Below are 23,226 nucleotides of genomic sequence, written 5' to 3' on the forward strand. Positions count from 1 at the left end.
TTATTAATTTTAAACAGCCATGATTCTAATGTTATGATTTAACATTATTGTTTTTGATTTAAAGTATTAAATTCTGAAAGAAATCATCATTTTGGAAGATTGTATCATATTGGAGGAAATCATTATGTTGAAGGAATACAATGTTAGAGCAACCATAATTTCTGGAATGTGCTCATCAAGTAAATTCCCCACAATAAAAAAATCTGTCGTTTAAATATTTTTGTTTGAGGAGTCCTAAGAAAGTTTTCAAGCTCATTCATTTAAAAAACCTTTTTTTTTTTAGAAAAAAAAAGTGAAAATACTCATAAAATTGAATTTTACCTCGTAAGCGGAGTTTTCTTTGATTTAATTAAAATTTTTTAGTCTCAATTAGAGTTTGTAATTCCGAGCTATATTTTCAATCCTGGGATTTCGGGATTACATCTACCTAATCCTGGGATCCCGGGATTAACCCCGGGATTTTTAAATACCTGTTTTTGAAAGATTTTAACACATTATTTAAGTGAAATTTTAATAAAATTATTAATAAATTTAAAATATGTTTAGAAAAAATTATTTATTGAATTACAAGGAAATTTTTTGGTTTTTAATATTATACAAGGAAATTCTTTGGTTTTTAATATTATACATACTTATTAAATTATAAAGAATTTGTTGTTTGTATAGATATAAAATACATATGTAATTACTTTTTGATTATTTTTAAAATCATTTTGAGGAAGCAGAGCACATTCAAAGTTTCATCGCCCAGATGTTTTCTTATTTTTGATGCAAAAAGACCGGCTGCTGAAAAAATTCTAAACTTTAGTAGTACGCTAAAAGTTGTACGCTTTTTGCAAAAAATCATGACATGTTCCTCCATTTTTAAACAAGAGCATTTCTTTTTGAATTTTCACCGGCAGTGTCTCACATCGAATTGGTTGCTGGGCAAAAAAAGTCATAAAAACATAATTTAATTCTGATAAAAAATATGACTTAATTGAAAACTAATTTAATAAAAATATATAATTTTATGCTGGTAAAAAAAAAATAATTTAATTTAGATTTAAAAAAATATATAATTTCATTTTGATTTAAAAAAATATTTAAGTTTATTAAAACTAAAGTTAATGCTTCGGTTTCACTTAACTGTCAAATTTATTTAAAAATATTACTAAATATTATTCAATATTGAAATTTTATTTGTTCTTAAAAAAAATTAGCTCATTTTTATCCCAATTGTTTTTTTGGTTTTCCTTCCTAAACATTTTTTTGTTTTACGTAAAAGTAAATTTTAAATAAACGACTGCATCGAAAACTCGCTCAAAACATAAGTTAAACTTTTTTTTATATAACACAAGTTAAATCGCAGCGATCATTTTTATATAAACGATATATGCAGCAATATTTTATAACAATTTTTATAAATGATGTTTGGAAAAATCTTTGCTTTCACAACAAAATTGTTAATAAAATAATAAACTTTTAATAAATAAAGTAAATAAATTAACATTATTTTTTTATTTGTTACTTGCTAATTTTTTTAAAATAAAAAATTATTTGTAATTGCAAAGCAATACAAAAATTTAACATATTATAATTCATTTATGCGAATGTCAGAAAAAGAAAAAAATTTGTTATTATTAAACATTTTTGAAAATGCAATATTAAATTTAAATATTTATAATTAAAAAAAAACAATAAAAAAAAACAAACATTCCTTTATGTAATAATAAAAAAGCCGTTAAATAACTTTTAACACATTTTGCGATAATTAATACTATTGCAGTATTTAAAAAAAGTTATTTTAAAAAATAAAAAAATAAAAAGAATTTTATGACGTCAAATATTAAGCTAATGCATTGAACATTTTTTATTTAAAACAAGACCTGTAGCTTTATTAAGTTCATCTGTTATTCTTTGCACTTTTCAAGAGCAAAAAAATTTATTTTGATACAGATGGAGAGTCAGAAGAATCAGAAACAATTGCGATCAGTGCCTCATTTGAAACAGAAAATTTAAATTCAGATTCAGACTCATAAGCTGTTAATGATATAGCTGAGTTTGAAGCGTCTACTTTCAAGTAACTCAACTATTAATTTGTGACATTTTATTGAAGATGGAACTGTTATCAGCTAAATTTCAGATTCAAATTGAATGTTGGCTATACCACTGTGCTGATACAGAAGGATCCCACTTACATCGGTACACCTTAGTTGCATTCGAAGAACAAGGGATGAATGCAACTTTTGACTTATAATGCTTTTTTAACATAAAAGTTATGGAAACATCGGCTGTAAACAAATTAGTATCCCGACAGCAAAGGGTCTCAACTGTTGCTTTTACTGGGACTAGCACATTAATGATAGCAGATACAGTTTTAGTCTCACTATTAGATAAAGCCAAAGATTCACCTTCCGGTAGGCTTATGTCTATTAATGCCTTTTGTGTACAATTTTTTAATAAATAGAAGCGTTGAACCAATTTATTGTTGTCATAAAAATTATCATCCTCACAAGAGTTACTCTCTGAAAAATCGTCTTCTATATCTGATTGTCGTCTTTGTTGAAATGAGGATGTATTTCTCTTTCTATATTCTGCTTTTGATATGGTACTTCAATAACGGCCAGTTGCACACCGTGGGGAAAACATAATTGTTGATTTTCCAGTAATACTTTCTTAACTTTTTTCATCACACTTGCTCCGTCAGTCGTAATACAAACAATATCTTTTCACAAATCAAGTCCATGTTGTGCAAGCTTTAGTTCTAATATTTATACACTTATCTGCAGACATTGATCTTCTTACACGAATTAAGACTAAACTCCAGAACTGACAAACTCGTGCATGCAAATTATTTATGTAGCAACGGTTATGTAGTGATATCCATTCATCAAAAGATGAAGAAAATCTTTCTCTTACACCAACATCAGGTTTTTTCCCTCCAGCTATTTCAGTAATTAAAATGCTGTAATCTACAACCATTTTAGGCATTGTGTTGACTGTTGTGGTTAAAAATTTGAAATCCCATCAAGGGCTGTTAATTGTGCAAGTGTTGCAGGAAGTGATTTTTCTTCTGGCTCCAATATCAGAAAATAATTGGCAAACTTTGGTTAATTTTGTTGGTGGTTCATCTGGTGTGTTTGCTAAAATAGTATCTGGTGTGAGGTTAATTTTATGAACAGAAAATATGTATGTATAGAGACCTTTTGTTGAGCGGCCTCTAATTTTTAAAATCATTTTTCAATTAGAATACTTACAAATAATGTCTAATCAACATAAAAATTAAAAGAAACCTGAATAAATGCAACTAAGCACCAAAAAAATTTAAGAATGAAATTGCAATCCAATTTCAATTATTATAATAAATCCAATCCAATTATTCATAAACATAATTGCAAAAATTTCGAATTTGTATAGTTCAAATTTGATTGCAATCGAGCAAGAAAAAATAACTCAGGAGTTTTCAATATGAAAATAGTCAAATCTCAAATGAAGAAAGTTTAACTTAAAAATGTTCAACCAAAAATGATTAAAAAAATATCCGGAAATGCTTAATCCTGGGATTTCAGGATTGTTAGAAACTCAATATCAGAGTACATGTTTTATTTTAGAAAACTTAACAAATAAAAATAATCTCGTTTTTTATACCTTTATCTTAACTTTAAATATGACAGTTAAAGTATAACAAAATATAATAAAAAGTTACAACAAAAGGCTCAAGATCTTTTTTTGTCCATGCTTCCCCACTATGGGAATAACTTTTTTACATTGTCTTAATATTGTAGAAGGTTTCTTATTTAAAATATCTTGCGCAAAGTTGCGCAAATTAAATTTTAACAGGTTTTAAACATACAACTTGTTTGTCATTTTCATTTGCTCAAAGCACATTGTTGAAAAGTATGAACTCTAAATAATTAATTGCAATTACGAAAACTACAAGAAACAATAAAATTTAATGCTATTTCACTTTATTAAGTAATGTGGTTTTTTTATTTATAAACTTAAACTTATTTCAGTTAATTATCAATTATGCTTTTAATTATTAAAAATCATTATGAAAAATAAAGAAATTACTCGAAAACTGTTTCATGCTTTGGAAAACAAATTAATCAAATCAGTTACTGACCCTGATGCTTATAAAGTTACAGGGATCTCTGACATAGACTTCAAATTATTTTTTAAACAATTTAACAAAAAAATTGAGTTAGATTACAAAATCTGGTTAGAAAAAGAACAAAAAATACTTGTTTGTTTTGCAATGTAGTTTATCTGTTTCAAAACATGCAATCATGCATGTTTTGAAACAGATAAACTAGACAAGGGCCAAAACTTGAGCTTGGCTATAATACTTCATAAAAATTAAAGTAATGGACTCATGATGTTTTTTACTATTTATTTACATTTTAGCAAGTGTTTATATTAAATACAATTGTCTAATATTTTAATTTAAATTAGTTGTCTATGGAAGACTACCAGGAGCAAATTCTATACCATTTACCCAAGCTGAGAAAACAAAGAAGAGGAGAGCAGAAAAAACAAAGATTGCTGTCAAAAGAGGGGAATTATTTTACTCAATTATTTTGAAACCAAAAGAGGAAAAAAGGTTTAGCAATGCTGAGGTACATCAACACCTCCAAGAAAAGTGAGATGAATATAATCCACTAAGAAAAATCTCCAAGATTCAACGGATGATTTTTCTTAGTGGATTGTATTCATTTCACTTTTCAAATTTACATATTTACACTTAAGGTTGTGAAGCAAATATTAAAATTAGAGAAAGATGGTGCAGTTAATTCAACAACAATGTATACTGGAGAGGTAGCATTAGCTTTGATTTTGGACTACCAACTTAGTAAAGCTGATTACTAAACAATTAGCATTGGAGCAATTTCTAAAGAAAACAAAATGTATCCAACTTATAATGAAGTAAGAGAAGAAAAAGATTTATGCATACGATGTTGTGGAATCAAACAGCTAATTATTCAGCCTCAGTTGATTTACAGAGCCTTATTGACCAAACTACATACAGGTTGTTAAAAACACTCAATGAATCTATAAAGGTTCCTGAGAAATCTATTTTTATCTTTATACACTAAGTAGGACTTGATGGTTCAACCAGCCAATCAATACACAGAGTACAGAAGACAAGATAAGTATCAATTATGTTGAAGAACAATCTTTATTTCTATCCTGCATCGTTCCAATTAAACTTTATATTGAAGAATGTGGTGAATCATTATGGACTATTGAAAAACAATCCTTTACAATTTATTGCAGTCCAGTACAATTTCAATTAAGGCCTTCTTAAACAGGCCGTAACAGCTGATTTTCCAAAAAATTAGCGAAGACCGACTTTTTAACGGTTAAAACTATTTTTTATTTTTGCGTTTGTAAACAAACTTCAGAAACAAATAAAGAACTTTGTTAAGACAATACATTTTGATTAAAATTTGGGAGCAAATATTGTTAGAATTATTTTTACGTTTAGAAATAAGTTAATTGTAACAAAGATTTAAAGAGTTTACTGACTTTAGTTAAAAATGAATCTCACTTTTATAACTATATGTTTATTTTACCTGTTTAGCACATGTTATACAAATAATAAATTTTTTGATAAAAACAAACAAATATATCAACTTTAAAAATTTTTTTTTTGACTTGTTTGACTCAAAGTATTTTATTTTGAAGTTCAAAGTTTTGTTTGTTTTATCAAACATTCCTTCTTAAAATCTTCGAAGTGTTTTTTTTTACAATTATTATATCAAAAAATGTTTGTCAAAATGCAGCAAAATTTTTTTTTTCTTTCAAAAAAGCAATTGAAATTTACTACTACAGTTAATAAAAATTCACACGTGTCACATCAAATAAAAAAAAACAATATAATACAGAGAAGTATAGTTTTAATGAGGATTTTAGTTGTTTGATTTAAATTTAAATGATAGATCTAGTATTAGATTAAATAATATTCGAAGAAAGCCTATTTCTTCAGTCAATGATTGGCAAATAGATTTCTTAGAGAACTATATTTCTTAATTATCTGAAAATTTGAAATGAGTAAATTCAAAATTAAGAGTTAAAAAGTTAACCATGAATACTGTGAGTGCTTTGCAAAAAACTTCTTAAAGATCAGCAAGCTGTGCAAAGTATTTGTTGAACTGCGGTGTATCTTACGTATTGTTAAGACATGCAATCAGATGCGCTAGAAAAACGATTTGGGAAATATTGGCAAGGGTCAGGTGGCACATATCTGAAAACTGTGCAAAATGTTACTCAAAAATTGATAAAACTAAAAAATTGCTAAACGAGCAAGCAGATCTTACAATATTTCATCCTGCTCACCACCACTGTAAATAAGAGCTTGATGTGGAATTTGTTATGTCAATATTTGAAAATTGTGAAGATCTGTTGTCAAAACAAGAGCTTTTATATATTGCAAGTTTTATTACTTTCAAACCTCTAGAATTACATTTTATACAGTTTAATTACAATTACAATTTCAGAGGAAACAGTCACCTTTAATATGTTTTAAAAACATGGAGCTTTGTTTAGTTCTTTTAACAGGGGAAGACTAAGAGAACCTTCTGACAATTTAGTTTACTTAGTTATATTTAGAATGTTTTATAAAATTCGGCCTTTGCTAATTTTATGGAAAATGAGCTGGTTAAGAAGGCCTTGATTTCAATACATAAAAGAAAGTGCTAAGGTTATTATGCAAGAAAATACTTCCTTCAAGAACTGTAATTTGAAACCAACTGTCTTTAATTCCTTTATTTATAAGTTAGAATACTTTTATTCCTTTAAACATAAGTTAGAACCCACAATGATAGATGGAAAAGTGGCTACTATTGTTTTGCCTTTAAGTAATTCTTTTAAAGTATGTAGTATTTGTGGACTGACCCCTTTAAACATGAACAATCCAAATGTTGCTTTTGGGTCATTCAATTCAATTTATGCTTGCCACCGTGCCTTCTCAGATTTTGATGATTTTTGGTATACAAGCTTAAATTAATGAAAAAAAACTTCACTCTAAATATTAGTGTCTGACTCCTTACGGCTTCAGAGATAACGATACTCAGTCCTAATCTCTTTTTCGATTATTCTTTTCAGTGCTATTTACTTTTTAAGCTAATTACATAACACAATTAGCTTTAACTTATGAAATACTTGCTCAATAGTGTTGAAAATTTGTACCTAAATATTTTTTAAGAAAAATGAACTCAAAAATGATACCTAAAACCTAAAACAATAAAAAAATTGAAGCTTCTTTATGATAATTCAATTTCAAAATGGTGTAACACTTTTTATAAGTTTTTTGATGCCCCATACAAAAAGAAGTATATCTTGAGATGCCTAAAAGATATGATTCTGAAAATTTTTTTGATGGTTCTATATATAACAAGCTCCTTATTAAAAAAAAGGTTTTCTTTTTTGAATCTGATTTTTTTGCATTGAATGTTTTATAAAAAAAATTAAGAAAAATTATTATTTAATGACGAAAAAAAAATCATATACATTTTTTTTTTGCATTTTTTTAAAAAGATTTTAGAATCTCAGGTATAGTTCTAATATATAAACTTGTTTGCATTTCACATAAAAGATTCACTTTATACAACCTTTATGTTTAATGAATTTCTATTCACGAATCTTCAAATAATTATTTTAAAATCATTTCTTACAGAACTTAAAAATATTATAAAAACATTAATGATAAAGAAAGATGTTCAATTGGATTAATAAATAAAATTATATAATAAAGAAAAGATATGTCCCTAATGTATAATTAAAATACCATTTATGTATGATGGACTAGAACCAACTTGCAGACAGATTTATGAAGATGAAAATAAATAAACTTTTTAAATCTCAACTTTTTTTTGATGGCTATGAACTTATGTCCTCTCAAAATGCATGCTATAAATAGTCACTCAAGAGTTGCTCTCGGTAAAAAGAAGTCATTACATGTTCAAAACAGTAAAGTTAGATATTGCAAGGATTTTAAATAAAGATGCTGATCAGTTAAGCCAAGAAGATTCCTTCAATAAATTATCTAAGGAAGTTAAATGTAAAGCAAATAATATGGATATACTTATAGGAAAAATTAAAGAAAATATGTTAACTTTCAAATGGAATCAGAAAATTCAATTACTACTGGTTCCAATACCTTGGTCTAACAAATGTATAGAAAAAGAATTTAATGTTACTAATTATATGGTGCAGATATCATGCAAACTGCTGCTGAAAAATGATATTTTATCTTTCCCTGAAAAAAAAAAGAAAAGAAATATCTCATTTGTATGTATGTGTATTTACTGTATGCTAAGTTTAAAACCAGTTATCCTGAAATAAAGACTTGTTTTTCTCACTTTTGCTCAAACTGTCAAAAATGGTGCATTACAGTGTGAGCGCCTACTATTATATATACTCACAAACATACTGTTTGCGTATCTACCATCAAAATGTTAAGTTAATGATTAGTGCAGTTGAATTATCAAAGGTTTATCATGAACTTATTGATATGCTTGTTTGTAGTAGGGCTAACAAGAACTGCATGATACATTGTTGCCCTTTGTGTCCAGAAGATTCTATATTAAGACATTATCTTGAAAATGAGTTCTACTCTCAAGAAGATACTGATGAAGATGATGGTTATTGTATAGATTACAAACAATGAAAGACAACACACTGATCTGAGCTAGTAAGTCAGAAATCAAGTACCTTTATTAATACTTTAATAAATAAGTTACAAAAACTTACTATTCATTCTTACATTGCAAAACAATCATACATTGCTGATTTTTCATAGAAATTAAAAAATAAGTTAAGTAGTACTGATGTCATTGTTCTTTATGATTTTTGAGAAAATTATGAATTTGTTGTACAAGACAAAGTACAGATTTTTCACTGGAACAAAATTCAAACAATATTGCATCCTACAGTAGTTTATTATAAAGTAAACAATGTCCTCAAATGTGATTCAATATGTTTCATCTCAGATGATTTACTGCATGACGTAGATATGGTATATCATGCAATGAAGTTAACAATGGAATATATTAAAAGCAATACTTTTCATCAAATAGAAACTGTTCATTACTTTTCAGATGGGTTTGCTGGCAAGTACAAAACTAAGAACACTTCATAAATATATGAGCAAGATTTTGCTATGAAATGGTTTTTCTTTGCAACAAGTCATGGTAAATCACCCTGTGATTGTATTGGTGGGACTGTAAAAAGACTTAAATTGTTAGCCTTCATTGAGCAACAACAAATCATATACTTACAGCATCTAGAATGTTTTTTTTTGCCAAAATGAAATCATAGGAATTAGTTTTTGATACGTATCTAAGGAGTCAAACATGATAATTCAAATCAACATGATAATTCAAGATTTTCAACAAAAACATTACCAAGCACCCGCAGCTATCAGAATTTCATTCCAATAAGTAACAACTAAAGTTGTTTCTGAACAAAAAAAGTATTCATTTGTTTTTAATTTTCAAACTGATGAGACTAAAAATTGATTACCTAATATAAGCATTGAAATGCTTGCATGTTTGATTTATAATAACAACCCATGAATTGGACTAGTGGAGGATGTTGATGTTAAAAATAAAGACTTTCAAGTTAGATTTATCCATTTAAAAGCATCCATTTTACCCTTCAAGGCCATATTGTCAGCCTTCTAGAAATGGACAATTTTATAAATTAGAACTGTACCTGAGATTCTAAAAATCTTTTTAAAAATTTTCAACACTATTGAGTAAGTAAAAGTTAAAGCTAATTGTATTATGTAATTAGCTTAAAAAGTAAATGGCGCTGAAAAGAATAATCAAAAAAGAGATTGGAACTGAGTATCGTTATCTTTGAAACTGTAAGGAGTCAGACACTAATATTTAGAGTGAAGTTTTTTTTCATTAATTTAAGCTCGTATACCAAAAATCATCAAAATCTGAGATGGCATGGTGCCGAAAATTTTTTTTTGGGTTGATTTGACATGGAATAACCCTTTTTCAAAAATCTCTAATACAGTTTCCACTGAGCTTGGATTAAGCACATTACATGCATGGATTAGGTGCTTCGAATGCTGCCTTCATATAAGTTATAGAATTAAATTAAGAAAGTGGCAGTTAGCGTAGAGGATGCTAAAGAAATTGTTATTAAAAAAATGATATCAATGAAGAAGTTATGCGAAGATTATGTGCAGTTCAGATTCACTTATTAGCTCTCTGAGAAGGAGTTCGAGATGTATTAAAGAACTTGAAACAAAGATAGTATTAAACTTTTAATGTAACTTTTTTTTAATTTAAAGTTTTGTATATTTTTACTTTGATTTCTGATAAAATTTCTAATAAATAAATGTTTCTTTGTTTATAAGAAGGGGTCCAACAAGTAACAAACATTTTAACTAATTAATGCTTTGAATCTGGGAAAAACTGTTTCTAAAAACAATCAAAAGTTAGTTTACACCCTTTTCTATTAGGGCGTTTAGGGTGCCTAAATCTGTAAAAAAACAAACACAACTTTTTAAAAAAAAAAAAGATCTTTATGATGACTAGAGTCACTAATAAAAACTTATTAAAAAAATCTTTAAAAATAAAGGAGTTATAACTTTTTGTCCATTTAATGTCAATCTTGGCCCACTGGGCAATGTGAAGGTGTATGATACTATTCCTGATGTTACCACACAAATAAGGAAAGTGTTAATCAGACACCTAGCAGATACCTTATAGTTTCATCGCAATGGAGAAAGTATTTGTTTAATGGTGAAAAGTTAAAAAAAAAAACAAGTGTAAAAACATAAATAAAGGTCTTAAATAAATAAAAATAAAAAAAAATAAAAAAAAACCGAAACAAATAAAAACAAAGTTATAAGACAAAACTTCAAAAATGGAAAATAATAATAACTAAAATTTATTCTACCACCAATATTTTATGGAAAGAAAAGAAAAAGAACAATTTTAAATGATTTTGAACATTGTTTTTATGTTGTGCATTTATGTATATAAAAGTTAATTTTATTTATTTTTTTTGCATTTTTCTCTGTCGATTTAGTTGTTGTTGCTTTTTCTCTGTCAATTTAGTTGTTGTTGCTTTTTCTATATCATACTATCTACTATTGTTAAATTAATATATGTATTGTATAATATATGTATTGTATAATATATGTATTGTATAATATAGGGTTTAATATTATATGTAGTAGTGTGTGTATTATTTTTATTTTTGTTTTCTTTTATTTTCATTTTTTATATTTGTCTACGGAAATTAAACCCCATCCTTCTGAACTTATGTCATTGAAATTTGTGTTTTTTCATATATTTTTTCTCACTTAACTTATCTTATTCATTTATTCCCTCTCTTTTTTGTTAGTCTTACTCCTTTAATATATTTGTTCTGATTCCAATTTTTTTAATATTATTGTTCCTATTACTTTTTTTTTATTATAATATTACTCTTTTTATTATTTCCTTGCCTTAATATATTTGTTTTAAATTTGTTTATTTTATTTTATAAATTATATTTAAAGTTTTAATTTCATTGTTAAATAAATGGATAAACAATTATGTAAATGGTTGGATTCAATATCTGCAGGTCTCTTGCTATAGGGCGCATTTACTTTCCTGGATCTTCATTGATTATAAGCAGAGTGTTCTACCTTGTATCAAATTAAAGTGTAAAATTAGAAATCAGTAGATTAGTACAGCTTTAAAGAAAACTAAGTTTAAATGCCAGAATGTATTGTCCTATCACTAAATTTTAATATTAAACTTCAGATATTTTATTATTTAGTTTTTTATATTAGTTTTAGGTTTTAAAAAATTGTTGAGCCTCTATGAGTAATTACTTTTGTTACCTGAAAAAATTAATATGATACTATTTTCTTCATTTTTATCAAGCAAGTTTATTTCATAAGCTTGATAAAGTTAATTACTATTGACTTCAGAACTTTTTATAATTTTTTAGTTTATTTTTTTATAATTCTTTAGTTTTTATGATTCTAAATTTTATTGAAAAATAAAAATGTAAAATTTTCCTAAAAATTTGGAAGATATTTTGTGATGGGAGATTTTCTTATTTTATAACAAGTTTTCTTTATACACTTTTGTATTTTCTCAATTTAGAAAATACTTCTTGAATTAACTATGGGGAATACAAAATTTTATTCTATGATGACTGAACTTATTCTTTTGTTATTAAACCTCAGCTAGTACTGAAGTGAATTTCATTAATGTTCTGCTCTTTGTTAATATTCTGTTAATATTCTATCTATATTATTCTTGTGTAATTAAACCTTGGCAAGTACTGAAGTAAACTTCATTAATGTTCAGTTCTTTATTAATGTTCTGTTCTTTGTTAATATCCTGCTCTAATTATCTTTATTATTATAGTTTAATTAAACCTCTGCAAGTGCTCAAGTGAATTTCATTAATACTCCGTTTTTTATAATTAATAATTTGTTCTTTATTTATTTGTGAATTTGTGAATATCAAATGTCAGAAACAATTTAGTTTAAACTATTTTAAATTAAACTATAATTTAATTTAGAAAACTTAAAATCAAAAACTTTAATTAAATTATAACTAAATTTTATATATATATATATATATATATATATATATATATATATATATATATATATATATATATATATATATATATATATATATATTAAAAAATAATAATAATTTTATATATTTCTATGTTTTATTGCAAAACCTTTTTATCAAACTTTTTTTGCCCACCTGATGCCGCTCTCTAAACAATTAAGGTCGACATATTATTGCTGACCCCATTTTTCCTAATTCCGAGGGCTATATATATATATATATATATATATATATATATATATATATATATATATATATATATATATATATATATATATATATATATATATATATATATATATATATATATATATATGAATAATTAAGAAATTTAAAGAAATATTTCCTTTAGCGACAACCTTCTACAGCATATATCTTAATTGTCAACCTTATGTTACTAAAGCAAACCTTTTACTTAAAGTTTTTTCTAATGAAAAAGTTAAAATTATCTTTTATGATATTCATCCAATTGGCATTTAAACAACCTCCTAATTTACTCAGAAAACTTACTTCTTCAAATATTGAAATAACAAGAAAGTTGGATTATTCAAATTAAAACATATTTGATGCAAAACTTGCAAACTCTATATATATAATTATATTTAGTGAGTTACCTGACAAAAAGACTGCAAAACTTTATCATTGCCTTAAGCCACAAAGAAGGATGAACAAAATAAACTTTTTTCAGTTGTTTTCGAAACCTGAAATTTAGTTGGTAATGTTATAAACTGTGAAATTTGTAGAATTTAGAAACATATATTTTTTAATTAAACAAAACTTTATAAACCTGTACTGAACAAAACTATACACATTCTTAATCCAATCACGATTAGGTCGTTGCTCTGCAGAAACATTTGAGTTAAAAAACACTATTTCATAGGTGTCTATAACAAGCAAGGTAACTGCATGGATGCAGTAGCTGAAAACAAACAATCAAATAATTCTGCCTTAAGAATATTAATAAGAAATAATTTGTGTCAACACAAAGATATAAAAAATTTATTTTTTGTGTGAAAGCTTACTAGAATAACTGCTCCATTACTATTTGATAATTTTCAATGTTAGCTTTAGGAAGATGATATGCATTAATTACAATAATGACACGCCTTTCATCGTTGACATAATGGTCTCCTAGTAATAATAACTGTTTTTGAAATGTATTAAAATAAACAAAAAAAGAGATTAAAACAAAGTTTACAAGTTACCTCCATGGGAAATTAACTTAACATATTGTTCTATTAACTGCAAGTCTACTATGCGACGTTGCCCAGCAATGTTTACAATAACAAATCTTTCATCACGGATATTGAAGGCAGACTCAGGTGAGGTGTTGACAGATTTATTGTTAAAAGTGTCTACTGCAAATGTTGTATCGCCATTTTCAGAGTATGAATGTTCATAAGAATACTCCCAAAATGTTGACATTTTCTCTTATAAAAAAAAACAAGATAAAGTAAAGCAAAGAGTCATAAATTAAAGTATAAAATTAATTTAATTGTTTATTATATTTATCTTTGGTGCAGAAGCACCAAAAATAAGGTCAGGTCAGGTTATCCTGCTACTGGTAAAATGTAACCCAGTAAAACCTACTTCATATCCTGCTGCCTTAAAGGATACGCATTTTTAGGCAAAGGCTAGGAGAAGCCAAAGCCGACTTAAAACACCCCCTGCCTTGGGCATGGTGCAACAAACCGTTTTTTTTTAATAAACATTGACGTTTGTTTCTTTATTTGTTTAAAAAAAAAAAAATTCTAGATACAGGGAACTTTTTTTAGAAATAGATGGTTCCACTTCGAAACCCATGTCGTCGGCCATGAATAAACCAGTTTTATTTTTAATTCTTTCAATTTTTTTTTTAATTCAATTAATTTTTTATCAAATTATAATGTCAAATTATAATTATTTTTATAAAATTATAAGTTTTATTTTCAATTAACTTTTATTCTACTCAATAAGATATATAATAACTACATATATCAAAGATGCTTATTGAATTTTATCAGATTTTTATTAATTCAAAACAATTTTCAACGCATTTGCAAAGTGCGCGCAACTTGATGATAACTAATATGCAATAACCTTATGACTGTAAACTGTTATCCATTATTACAAAATAGTGAATTTTTCTCAATTTAGTTTGTTAAATTTTGTTTAATTATAAAAAAACTTATAAACTTAAAGAAATTATTAATAATAGGGAACTAAAAATAAAATAAAAATTGTTTTGACATTTATTTTTTTAAACATTTAAAAATAATAATATAATATTAAGTATTTGATAAGTTGTTATATTAAATTATTATTAAATACTTATATGATATTATTACATTAATAATATTAATTATTTAATAATAAAATAACATATTATTGGTGTTATATGTTTTAGCATGGTTTCTTTTAAAGTAATTGCAAATGCATTAATTTTAACTAAAATTTACTATGCTTATGTAAACGCATAAAAAAACTGTGCTAAAACATAATTACATTCTTCAGTTGCATACTTAATTATTAAACTTAAAAGTAACCCTATTAAAGAAGGCATTAGCATGGTTTCTTTTAAAGTTGTTGAAAATGTGTTTTAAATTTTAGTAACTTATTGTTTTTTATAATAAATATGTTTTTTATATAATAAATAAAAAAACTTTATATAAAGAATTTAAAAAAATCAATCGCATTTATTATATAAAGTTACATGCCCGTTTTTACAAATTTTAAGCAAATGCCAATCTATGCTTAAGTAGAAGTAAGAAAACACGATGAATGTTTTTCTGTCATTTTTTTCGACGAAAAAAATGACAAAAAGAGGTTTAGTCGATTTTAAATCAATGAAACGATTGTGTATTCCTTGATTTGACACGCCCTACTTGAGACTCTCTGTTTAGTATAAGATAGAAATAGTGTCTCGATAAAAATACTCATCTTGGGCAGATGTTAAAAGCATCCGGCTACTGTCTTGTAGAAGGCCTCCTAGGCAAAGACTCAAGGGGTAAACAGATACTATTTGTTGACCAGCCCTGCACCCCTTCCTTATCTATTAGTCTGGGGCAGATGTATTTTTAATACATTGTTTCGAGTTTAAGATGTTCAATGCTGGATCTTCTTGAATCAATGCATGGGTTTTGCTTGTGTCTCTGTTTTTATGACTAGGCAACTCCTTCTATTATCTCCTAATGAGGGTACAGCTCTAAAACTCAGTTTTATGGTTCTGAGGCCGGCTGATAGTCAGGTTTCCGGAACTCTGTGGTAGCTCTCAAAGAGACTAAATTCATCAAAAGCTGAAAAATATCAAAGTATTAACAGTGCCAGGTTGCGCATGGATGGTGTCCCTATTCTTACTTTTGGTGTGCATTGTCGAGCTACATTTGGAGCCTTTTGTTACAGCATAGGGTTTACTAATAGTAATGAGGCAATTGCTTGAGCTATTAAATAGTGTACTGAATTCTATCTATGCTTTAAGTGAAGTTCTTTAACAAATTTAAAAATGACTTAAGTAGCAAAAACTATAAAACACAAACAACCATCGTCATCGCCAAGTTCTCTAAACCTATCATTCACTAATATCTGTGGTCTTCGAAGTAACTTTTCTTCTGTTGAGTCATATCTCTTGCAAAGTTCAGCAGACCTACCTGCTCTTTGTGAGACTAATTTGAGTTCAGCTGTCTTATCTTGTGATCTTAGTGTTGATGGTTATCTTCCTTTAATTCGTAAAGACTCCAATAGTCACATGCTTGGCCTGGGAATTTATATTCGTAACAATTCACTCATTTGTCGGTAAACTAGGTTTGAATCCACAGACTATTCTTTTATGTGCTTTGGTTTAGCACCACTTCACTCGATTGTCTTTCTCTTTGTTCTATATTGTTCTCCTTCATCTCAAGACTTCACTCTTTTTAATGTTATTTCTAATTAAATTGACCAAGCCGTCTTTCTTTATCCATCAGCCAATATTGTAGTTGTTGGAGACTTTAATGCTCATCACACTGAGCGGCTTGGCTCTAGTGTTAGTGACTCTGCAGGCGTTAATGCCCACAACTTTTGCCTTTCTCAATCCCTAACTCAAATAGTCAACTTTCCAACTCGCTTTCCAGACTTTCCAACCCGAATTATTTACCTTTTCTACTTCACTTATGTCTTGTTTCTGATCCTAGTCAGTGCTCAGTTTCTCCACATTCTCCCTGAGGTGCTTCTGATCACAGTCTGATTTCTCTAAAACTATTATCTCATTCTTCCTCATCATCTGAATCCCCCTATCATTATACCTCTTACAACTACCTTAAAGCTGACTGGGACTCTTTCTGTGATTTTCTTTGTGATGGCCCTTGGGTAGAAATTCTTCGTCTTTGCTGACAAATGTGCTTCTTACATAACTTTGTGGATTCAGGCTGGAATGAAATCTTTTATTTCCTTTCTACGATTCCAGGTCAAGCCTCACTCTTCTCCATGGTTTTCCTCACATTGTGCTGCTGCAATTTCCAATTGAAACCGTTACTTGAAACAGAAAACAGATGTCTATTTATTACTGCTAGAAACCATTGTATAAAGTTTTTTTCTAACGCCAAAGCCCGCTATTCTCAGGTCATGCAGTCTCGTATTTCATCACAAAAGTTAGGCTCGTGTGATTTCTGGAGAATCAGAGTATCAATAATAATAATAGTATCAATAATAAGGGCAAACCTGTTATTCCACCTCTCTTGTATGGTTCAGACTTTGTCACCTCACCTAAAGACAAAACTGAATTGTTTGCTAAGAACGTTTCATCAATATCATCTCTTGATTTCACTAGTTGCGTTCTACCAGATATAGCTGTCAATCAGGTTGATCCATTGATTGACATTTGTATCAATCCAGCTTCTGTATCTAAAGTGATTTCCTGCATAGACTCTGCTACAGCTTTTGGTTCGGACAACATACCTGTTATAGTCTTGCAGAAGAGTTCTCCTGAGCTGCCGTCTATACTTTCAAAACTATTTAACAAGTGCTTACCAGAGTCTTGTTATCCAGCCTGCTGGAAAGCGGCATCTGTATTTTCAAGAATTCTGGAAAGCGATCTGATTCGTTTAACTGCCATCTTATTAGTCTTCTTCCCTGCAAGGTTTTTGAATCCTTCATTAACAAACACTTAATCTCTTATCTTGAATCTAATAACTTACTTTCTGATCATCAATATTGATTTCGATCTTCTCGTTCTACAGCTGATTTGCTAACGCTTTTGATAAAGTTTGGCATGCTGGTCTTATTAAATCCTTTCTTTCCAATCGTAGTATAAAATAGTCTTCAATGGACAGCACTCTTCTTCATATCCTGTAACTTCAGGGATTCAACAAGGTTCAATCTTTGGCCCTATACTCTTTTTAATATACATTAACAATCTTCCTGATATTCTCACATATAAAGTGACATTGTTCGCTGATGATACTACCATTTTTAAAGAAGACAATGATTTTTTGAAGAAGACAATGATCTTTTGAAGAAAACAATGAATTTTTTAAGAAAACAATGATTTTCTTTTGAAGAAAACAATGATTTTTATTTGAAGAAGACAGTGATTTTTTAAGAAGACAATGACTTTTTGAAGAAGAAAATGATTTTTTGAAGAAGACAATGACTTTTTGAAGAAGATAATGATTTTTTGAAGAAGACAATGACTTTTTGAAGAAGATAATGATTTTTTGAAGAAAGCAATGATTTTTTGAAGACAATGCTTTTTTGAAGAAAATGATTTTTTGAAGAAAATTATTTTTTTGAAGAAGACAATGATTTTTTGGCAAAAAAAATTACAGTAGAAAAAAATTCTGCAAATTTGGACTATATATGTACTTAAAAAAGGCAAATACAGCTTATTTCAGTTTGTTACATTAATTTTTTTTAATACTTTAATGTATTTTCAAAATTAGGATTAGTATTTTAATAATATAATTAAAAAAATTAATATAAATATAACTATAGTAAATGTAGTAAAATTACAATTTAGTAAGTAGATCGCATTTTACATAAAACTTAAAATTAATAAGAACATATAAGAAACATAAATGGTTACCATTATTATATTATACTTTTTTAAAAAATGAAATAAATTAAATATATTAACAAAATTGGCTGATAGAGAAGGGAAAAAGGGCTTGGTCAATTTGATCAGAAATAACATTGAAAAGAGTGCAGCCTTGAGAGAAAGGAGAACAATAAATAACCAAATAAAAGGTAATAGAGTGAAGAGGTACTGAACAAAAGCACATAAAAGAATGGCCAAAGGATTTAAACCTGACTTCATGATAAAAAGGTGAATTGATACATAAGTACGTGTCTAGGTCATGCATGTAATAATTTTTTAATTTATATTAAATGTATATTCATATAATTATTGGAGTTTTTAGAAATTTTTGTCCTTAATTGTATTCTGTCCTTAAATAGAATAATTTTTATATAGATAAATGAAATAAGTTTTATATAGATAAATGGAGTAATTTTCATATAGATAAATGGATTAATATTTATATAGATAAAGTAATTTTTATATAGATAAATGAAGTAATTTATATATATATATATATATATATATATATATATATATATATATATATATATATATATATATATATATATATATATATGTATGTATGTATACATATATATATATATGTATACATATATATATATATATATATATATATATATATATATATATATATATATATATATATATATATATATATATATATATATATATATATATATATATATATATATATATATATATATATATATATATATATATATATATATATATATAAGACAACTAAGGATAAAGGTAAATTAATCAGGTTTGTTTGACTAACGTATAAAAAAAGTTAATCCTAATTTCGAAAATACATTAAAGTATTAAAAAAAATTAATGTAACAAACTGAAATAAGCTGTATTTGCCTTTTTTAAGTACATATATAGTCCAAATTTGCAGAATTTTTTTCTACTGTAATTTTTTTTGCCAAAAAATCATTGTCTTCTTCAAAAAAATAATTTTCTTCAAAAAATCATTTTCTTCAAAAAAGGATTGTCTTCAAAAAATCATTGCTTTCTTCAAAAAATCATTATCTTCTTCAAAAAGTCATTGTCTTCTTCAAAAAATCATTATCTTCTTCAAAAAGTCATTGTCTTCTTCAAAAAATCATTTTCTTCTTCAAAAAGTCATTGTCTTCTTAAAAAATCACTGTCTTCTTCAAATAAAAATCATTGTTTTCTTCAAAAGAAAATCATTGTTTTCTTAAAAAATTCATTGTTTTCTTCAAAAGATCATTGTCTTCTTCAAAAAATCATTGTCTTCTTTAAAAATGGTAGTATCATCAGCGAACAATGTCACTTTATATGTGAGAATATCAGGAAGATTGTTAATGTATATTAAAAAGAGTATAGGGCCAAAGATTGAACCTTGTTGAATCCCTAAAGTTACAGGATATGAAGAAGAGTGCTGTCCATTGAAGACTATTTTATACTACGATTGGAAAGAAAGGATTTAATAAGACCAGCATGCCAAACTTTATCAAAAGCGTTAGCAAATCAGCTGTAGAACAAGAAGATCGAAATCAATATTGATGATCAGAAAGTAAGTTATTAGATTCAAGATAAGAGATTAAGTGTTTGTTAATGTCCCAGTCAGCTTTAAGGTAGTTGTAAGAGGTATAATGATAGGGGGATTCAGATGATGAGGAAGAATGAGATAATAGTTTTAGAGAAATCAGACTGTGATCAGAAGCACCTCAGGGAGAATGTGGAGAAACTGAGCACTGACTAGGATCAGAAACAAGACATAAGTGAAGTAGAAAAGGTAAATAATTTGGGTTGGAAAGTCTGGAAAGCGAGTTGGAAAGTTGACTATTTGATTTAGGGATTGAGAAAGGCAAAAGTTGTGGGCATTAACGCCTGCAGAGTCACTAACACTAGAGCCAAGCCGCTCAGTGTGATGAGCATTAAAGTCTCCAACAACTACAATATTGGCTAATGGATAAAGAAAGACGGCTTGGTCAATTTAATTAGAAATAACATTAAAAAGAGTAAAGTCTTGAGATGAAGGAGAACAATATAGAACAAAGAGAAAGGCAATCGAGTGAAGTGGTGCTAAACAAAAGCACATAAAAGAATAGTCTGTGGATTCAAACCTAGTTTACCGACAAATGAGTGAATTGTTACGAATATAAATTCCCAGGCCAAGCATGTGACTATTGGAGTCTTTACGAATTAAAGGAAGATAACCATCAACACTAAGATCACAAGATAAGACAGCTGAACTCAAATTAGTCTCACAAAGAGCAGGTAGGTCTGCTGAACTTTGCAAGAGATATGACTCAACAGAAGAAAAGTTACTTCGAAGACCACAGATATTAGTGAATGATAGGTTTAGAGAACTTGGCGATGACGATGGTTGTTTGTGTTTTATAGTTTTTGCTACTTAAGTCATTTTTAAATTTGTTAAAGAACTTCACTTAAAGCATAGATAGAATTCAGTACACTATTTAATAGCTCAAGCAATTGCCTCATTACTATTAGTAAACCCTATGCTGTAACAAAAGGCTCCAAATGTAGCTCGACAATGCACACCAAAAGTAAGAATAGGGACACCATCCATGCGCAACCTGGCACTGTTAATACTTTGATATTTTTCAGCTTTTGATGAATTTAGTCTCTTTGAGAGCTACCACAGAGTTCCGGAAACCTGACTATCAGCCGGCCTCAGAACCATAAAACTGAGTTTTAGAGCTGTACCCTCATTAGGAGATAATAGAAGGAGTTGCCTAGTCATAAAAACAGAGACACAAGCAAAACCCATGCATTGATTCAAGAAGATCCAGCATTGAACATCTTAAACTCGAAACAATGTATTAAAAATACATCTGCCCCAGACTAATAGATAAGGAAGGGGTGCAGGGCTGGTCAACAAATAGTATCTGTTTACCCCTTGAGTCTTTGCCTAGGAGGCCTTCTACAAGACAGTAGCCGGATGCTTTTAACATCTGCCCAAGATGAATATTTTTTATTGAGAGACTATTTCTAGCCTTTACTCAACCAAGAGCCCCAAGGCAGGGGGCGTTTTAAGTCGGAGTTGGCTTCTTCTAGCCTTTGCCTAAAAATACCTACAAGGCAGCAGAATATGAAGCAGATTATACTGTGTTGCAAGTAGCAGGATAACCTGACCTTACAGACATTTTTTACCAATAAATTTTGAAGTAGTGTTGATAATGTCTTTAATATTGATTGATGTGTAATGGATTTTTTATAAAAAAAATTGAAAAAACTTTTTTTCTAATTTCTTTTTTTTTCTTTTTATTTACTCATTTTAATCTGTTAACAATGATGATCAATACTTAACACAAATTCAATCAAAAAATAATGCATAAGCTTCCTTGTGCAAAAATATTGTAAAAGGAAGCTTATGCATTTATTGTTCGACAATTGTATTCAAAAATATTTAAAGACAATTTAAATATTCCAGGCAACAACAGTTATGGCATAACAAAAATGGTGTCACGTGCAAATGACATTTATATATAAAATCAGAAAAACAGGAATACAGAATTTCAAATGTTTAAAGAAAAAAACTAGAAATATAAGTTTTTGAGCATAAAAAAACTACTTAAAAGAGAAAAAAATGGGAAAAAACCTAGATCAGTACTTATTTTACTGGACATGATTGTGTTATCACCTTAATTATGAATTAAGGTCTAAAAAAATTATTTGTAAAAGCATATCATTAAAAAAACTATTTTACATAGATTCTAAAAAATTTGTAAAAAAAAGACAAATATTGCACATCAAAAATAAAAAAAAAATGAAAAGAAAAATTTTAATATAAATATACATTTTTCCTGAAAAAAAATTATAAATACCATTATCACTACACAACTTTTGAAATGCAAAACCATTTCGTAAACCCATTCCAAGTTCCTCCTCAACGCAGCTTGGAACACTAAAATAGAATTTTCTTTCATCAGAAAACAAGTAAAAAATGGAAAACAAACCAAAAAATTATTTACACAAAAGATTAACATGTCTTGTCCAGAGTTGCTAACAAGGCCAAGGCCAAGGCCAAAACCAAGGTCACAAGTTACAAGGCCAAGAGTTTTAAGGTCAAGGCCAAGATTAGGAGTTTCAAGGCCAAGGCCTACGGAAACATTTTCGAGACCAAAGACTTCAATTTTTGCCTTAATTTAAGGCCAGTTATTAACAAAACTGTAAGTAATAAGTGCTGCGACAATAAAACCACATTTTGTAAAAATAGACCAAGGTTATGCGCAGAATTCAAAGAAGTCAATAAGAAAAGATGTATTTTTTTTAAGGCCAAGGTCAAAACAATCAAGGCCAAGGCCAAAATTTTCAAGGCCAAGGCCAACAGTTTCAAGACCAAGATTAAGGTTAAGGCCTCAATTTCAGGCCTTAAGGCAAGTCCAAGGCCAAGGACTAACAACTCTGGTTTTGTCTATAAAAGAAAGAAAAAATTTGAACAATTTTATTTAATAGAATAACTTATTAAGTAATTATTAAAAACAATTACCACTCATTAAGATATTTTAAATAAAGAAATTAAAAAATAAATAATAAATGAGTTTTGATGTGAAATATTAGTATAAACATCAATAATAAACTTCATTA

General features: G+C 27.7%; 1 protein-coding gene across 2 annotated transcripts in view; it reads right to left on the reverse strand.

The window, feature by feature from the left end:
* The window catches only part of LOC105847522 (uncharacterized), a 32,376-nt gene that overhangs the window by 2,621 nt on the left and 6,529 nt on the right, over window positions 1-23,226 (reverse strand). For both annotated transcript variants that reach the window (XM_065809919.1, XM_065809918.1), the window contains exons 3-7: window positions 22,464-22,543; window positions 13,796-14,020; window positions 13,613-13,721; window positions 13,378-13,509; window positions 13,205-13,291 (exon numbers count right to left, since the gene is read on the reverse strand). In XM_065809919.1, coding sequence (XP_065665991.1) covers window positions 13,205-13,291; window positions 13,378-13,509; window positions 13,613-13,721; window positions 13,796-14,020; window positions 22,464-22,543 — 633 coding nt within the window. The remainder of the gene's footprint in view (window positions 1-13,204; window positions 13,292-13,377; window positions 13,510-13,612; window positions 13,722-13,795; window positions 14,021-22,463; window positions 22,544-23,226) is intronic.

This window comes from Hydra vulgaris, chromosome 11, assembly GCF_038396675.1.
Source record: "Hydra vulgaris chromosome 11, alternate assembly HydraT2T_AEP".
Taxonomy (NCBI): Eukaryota; Metazoa; Cnidaria; class Hydrozoa; order Anthoathecata; family Hydridae; genus Hydra; species Hydra vulgaris.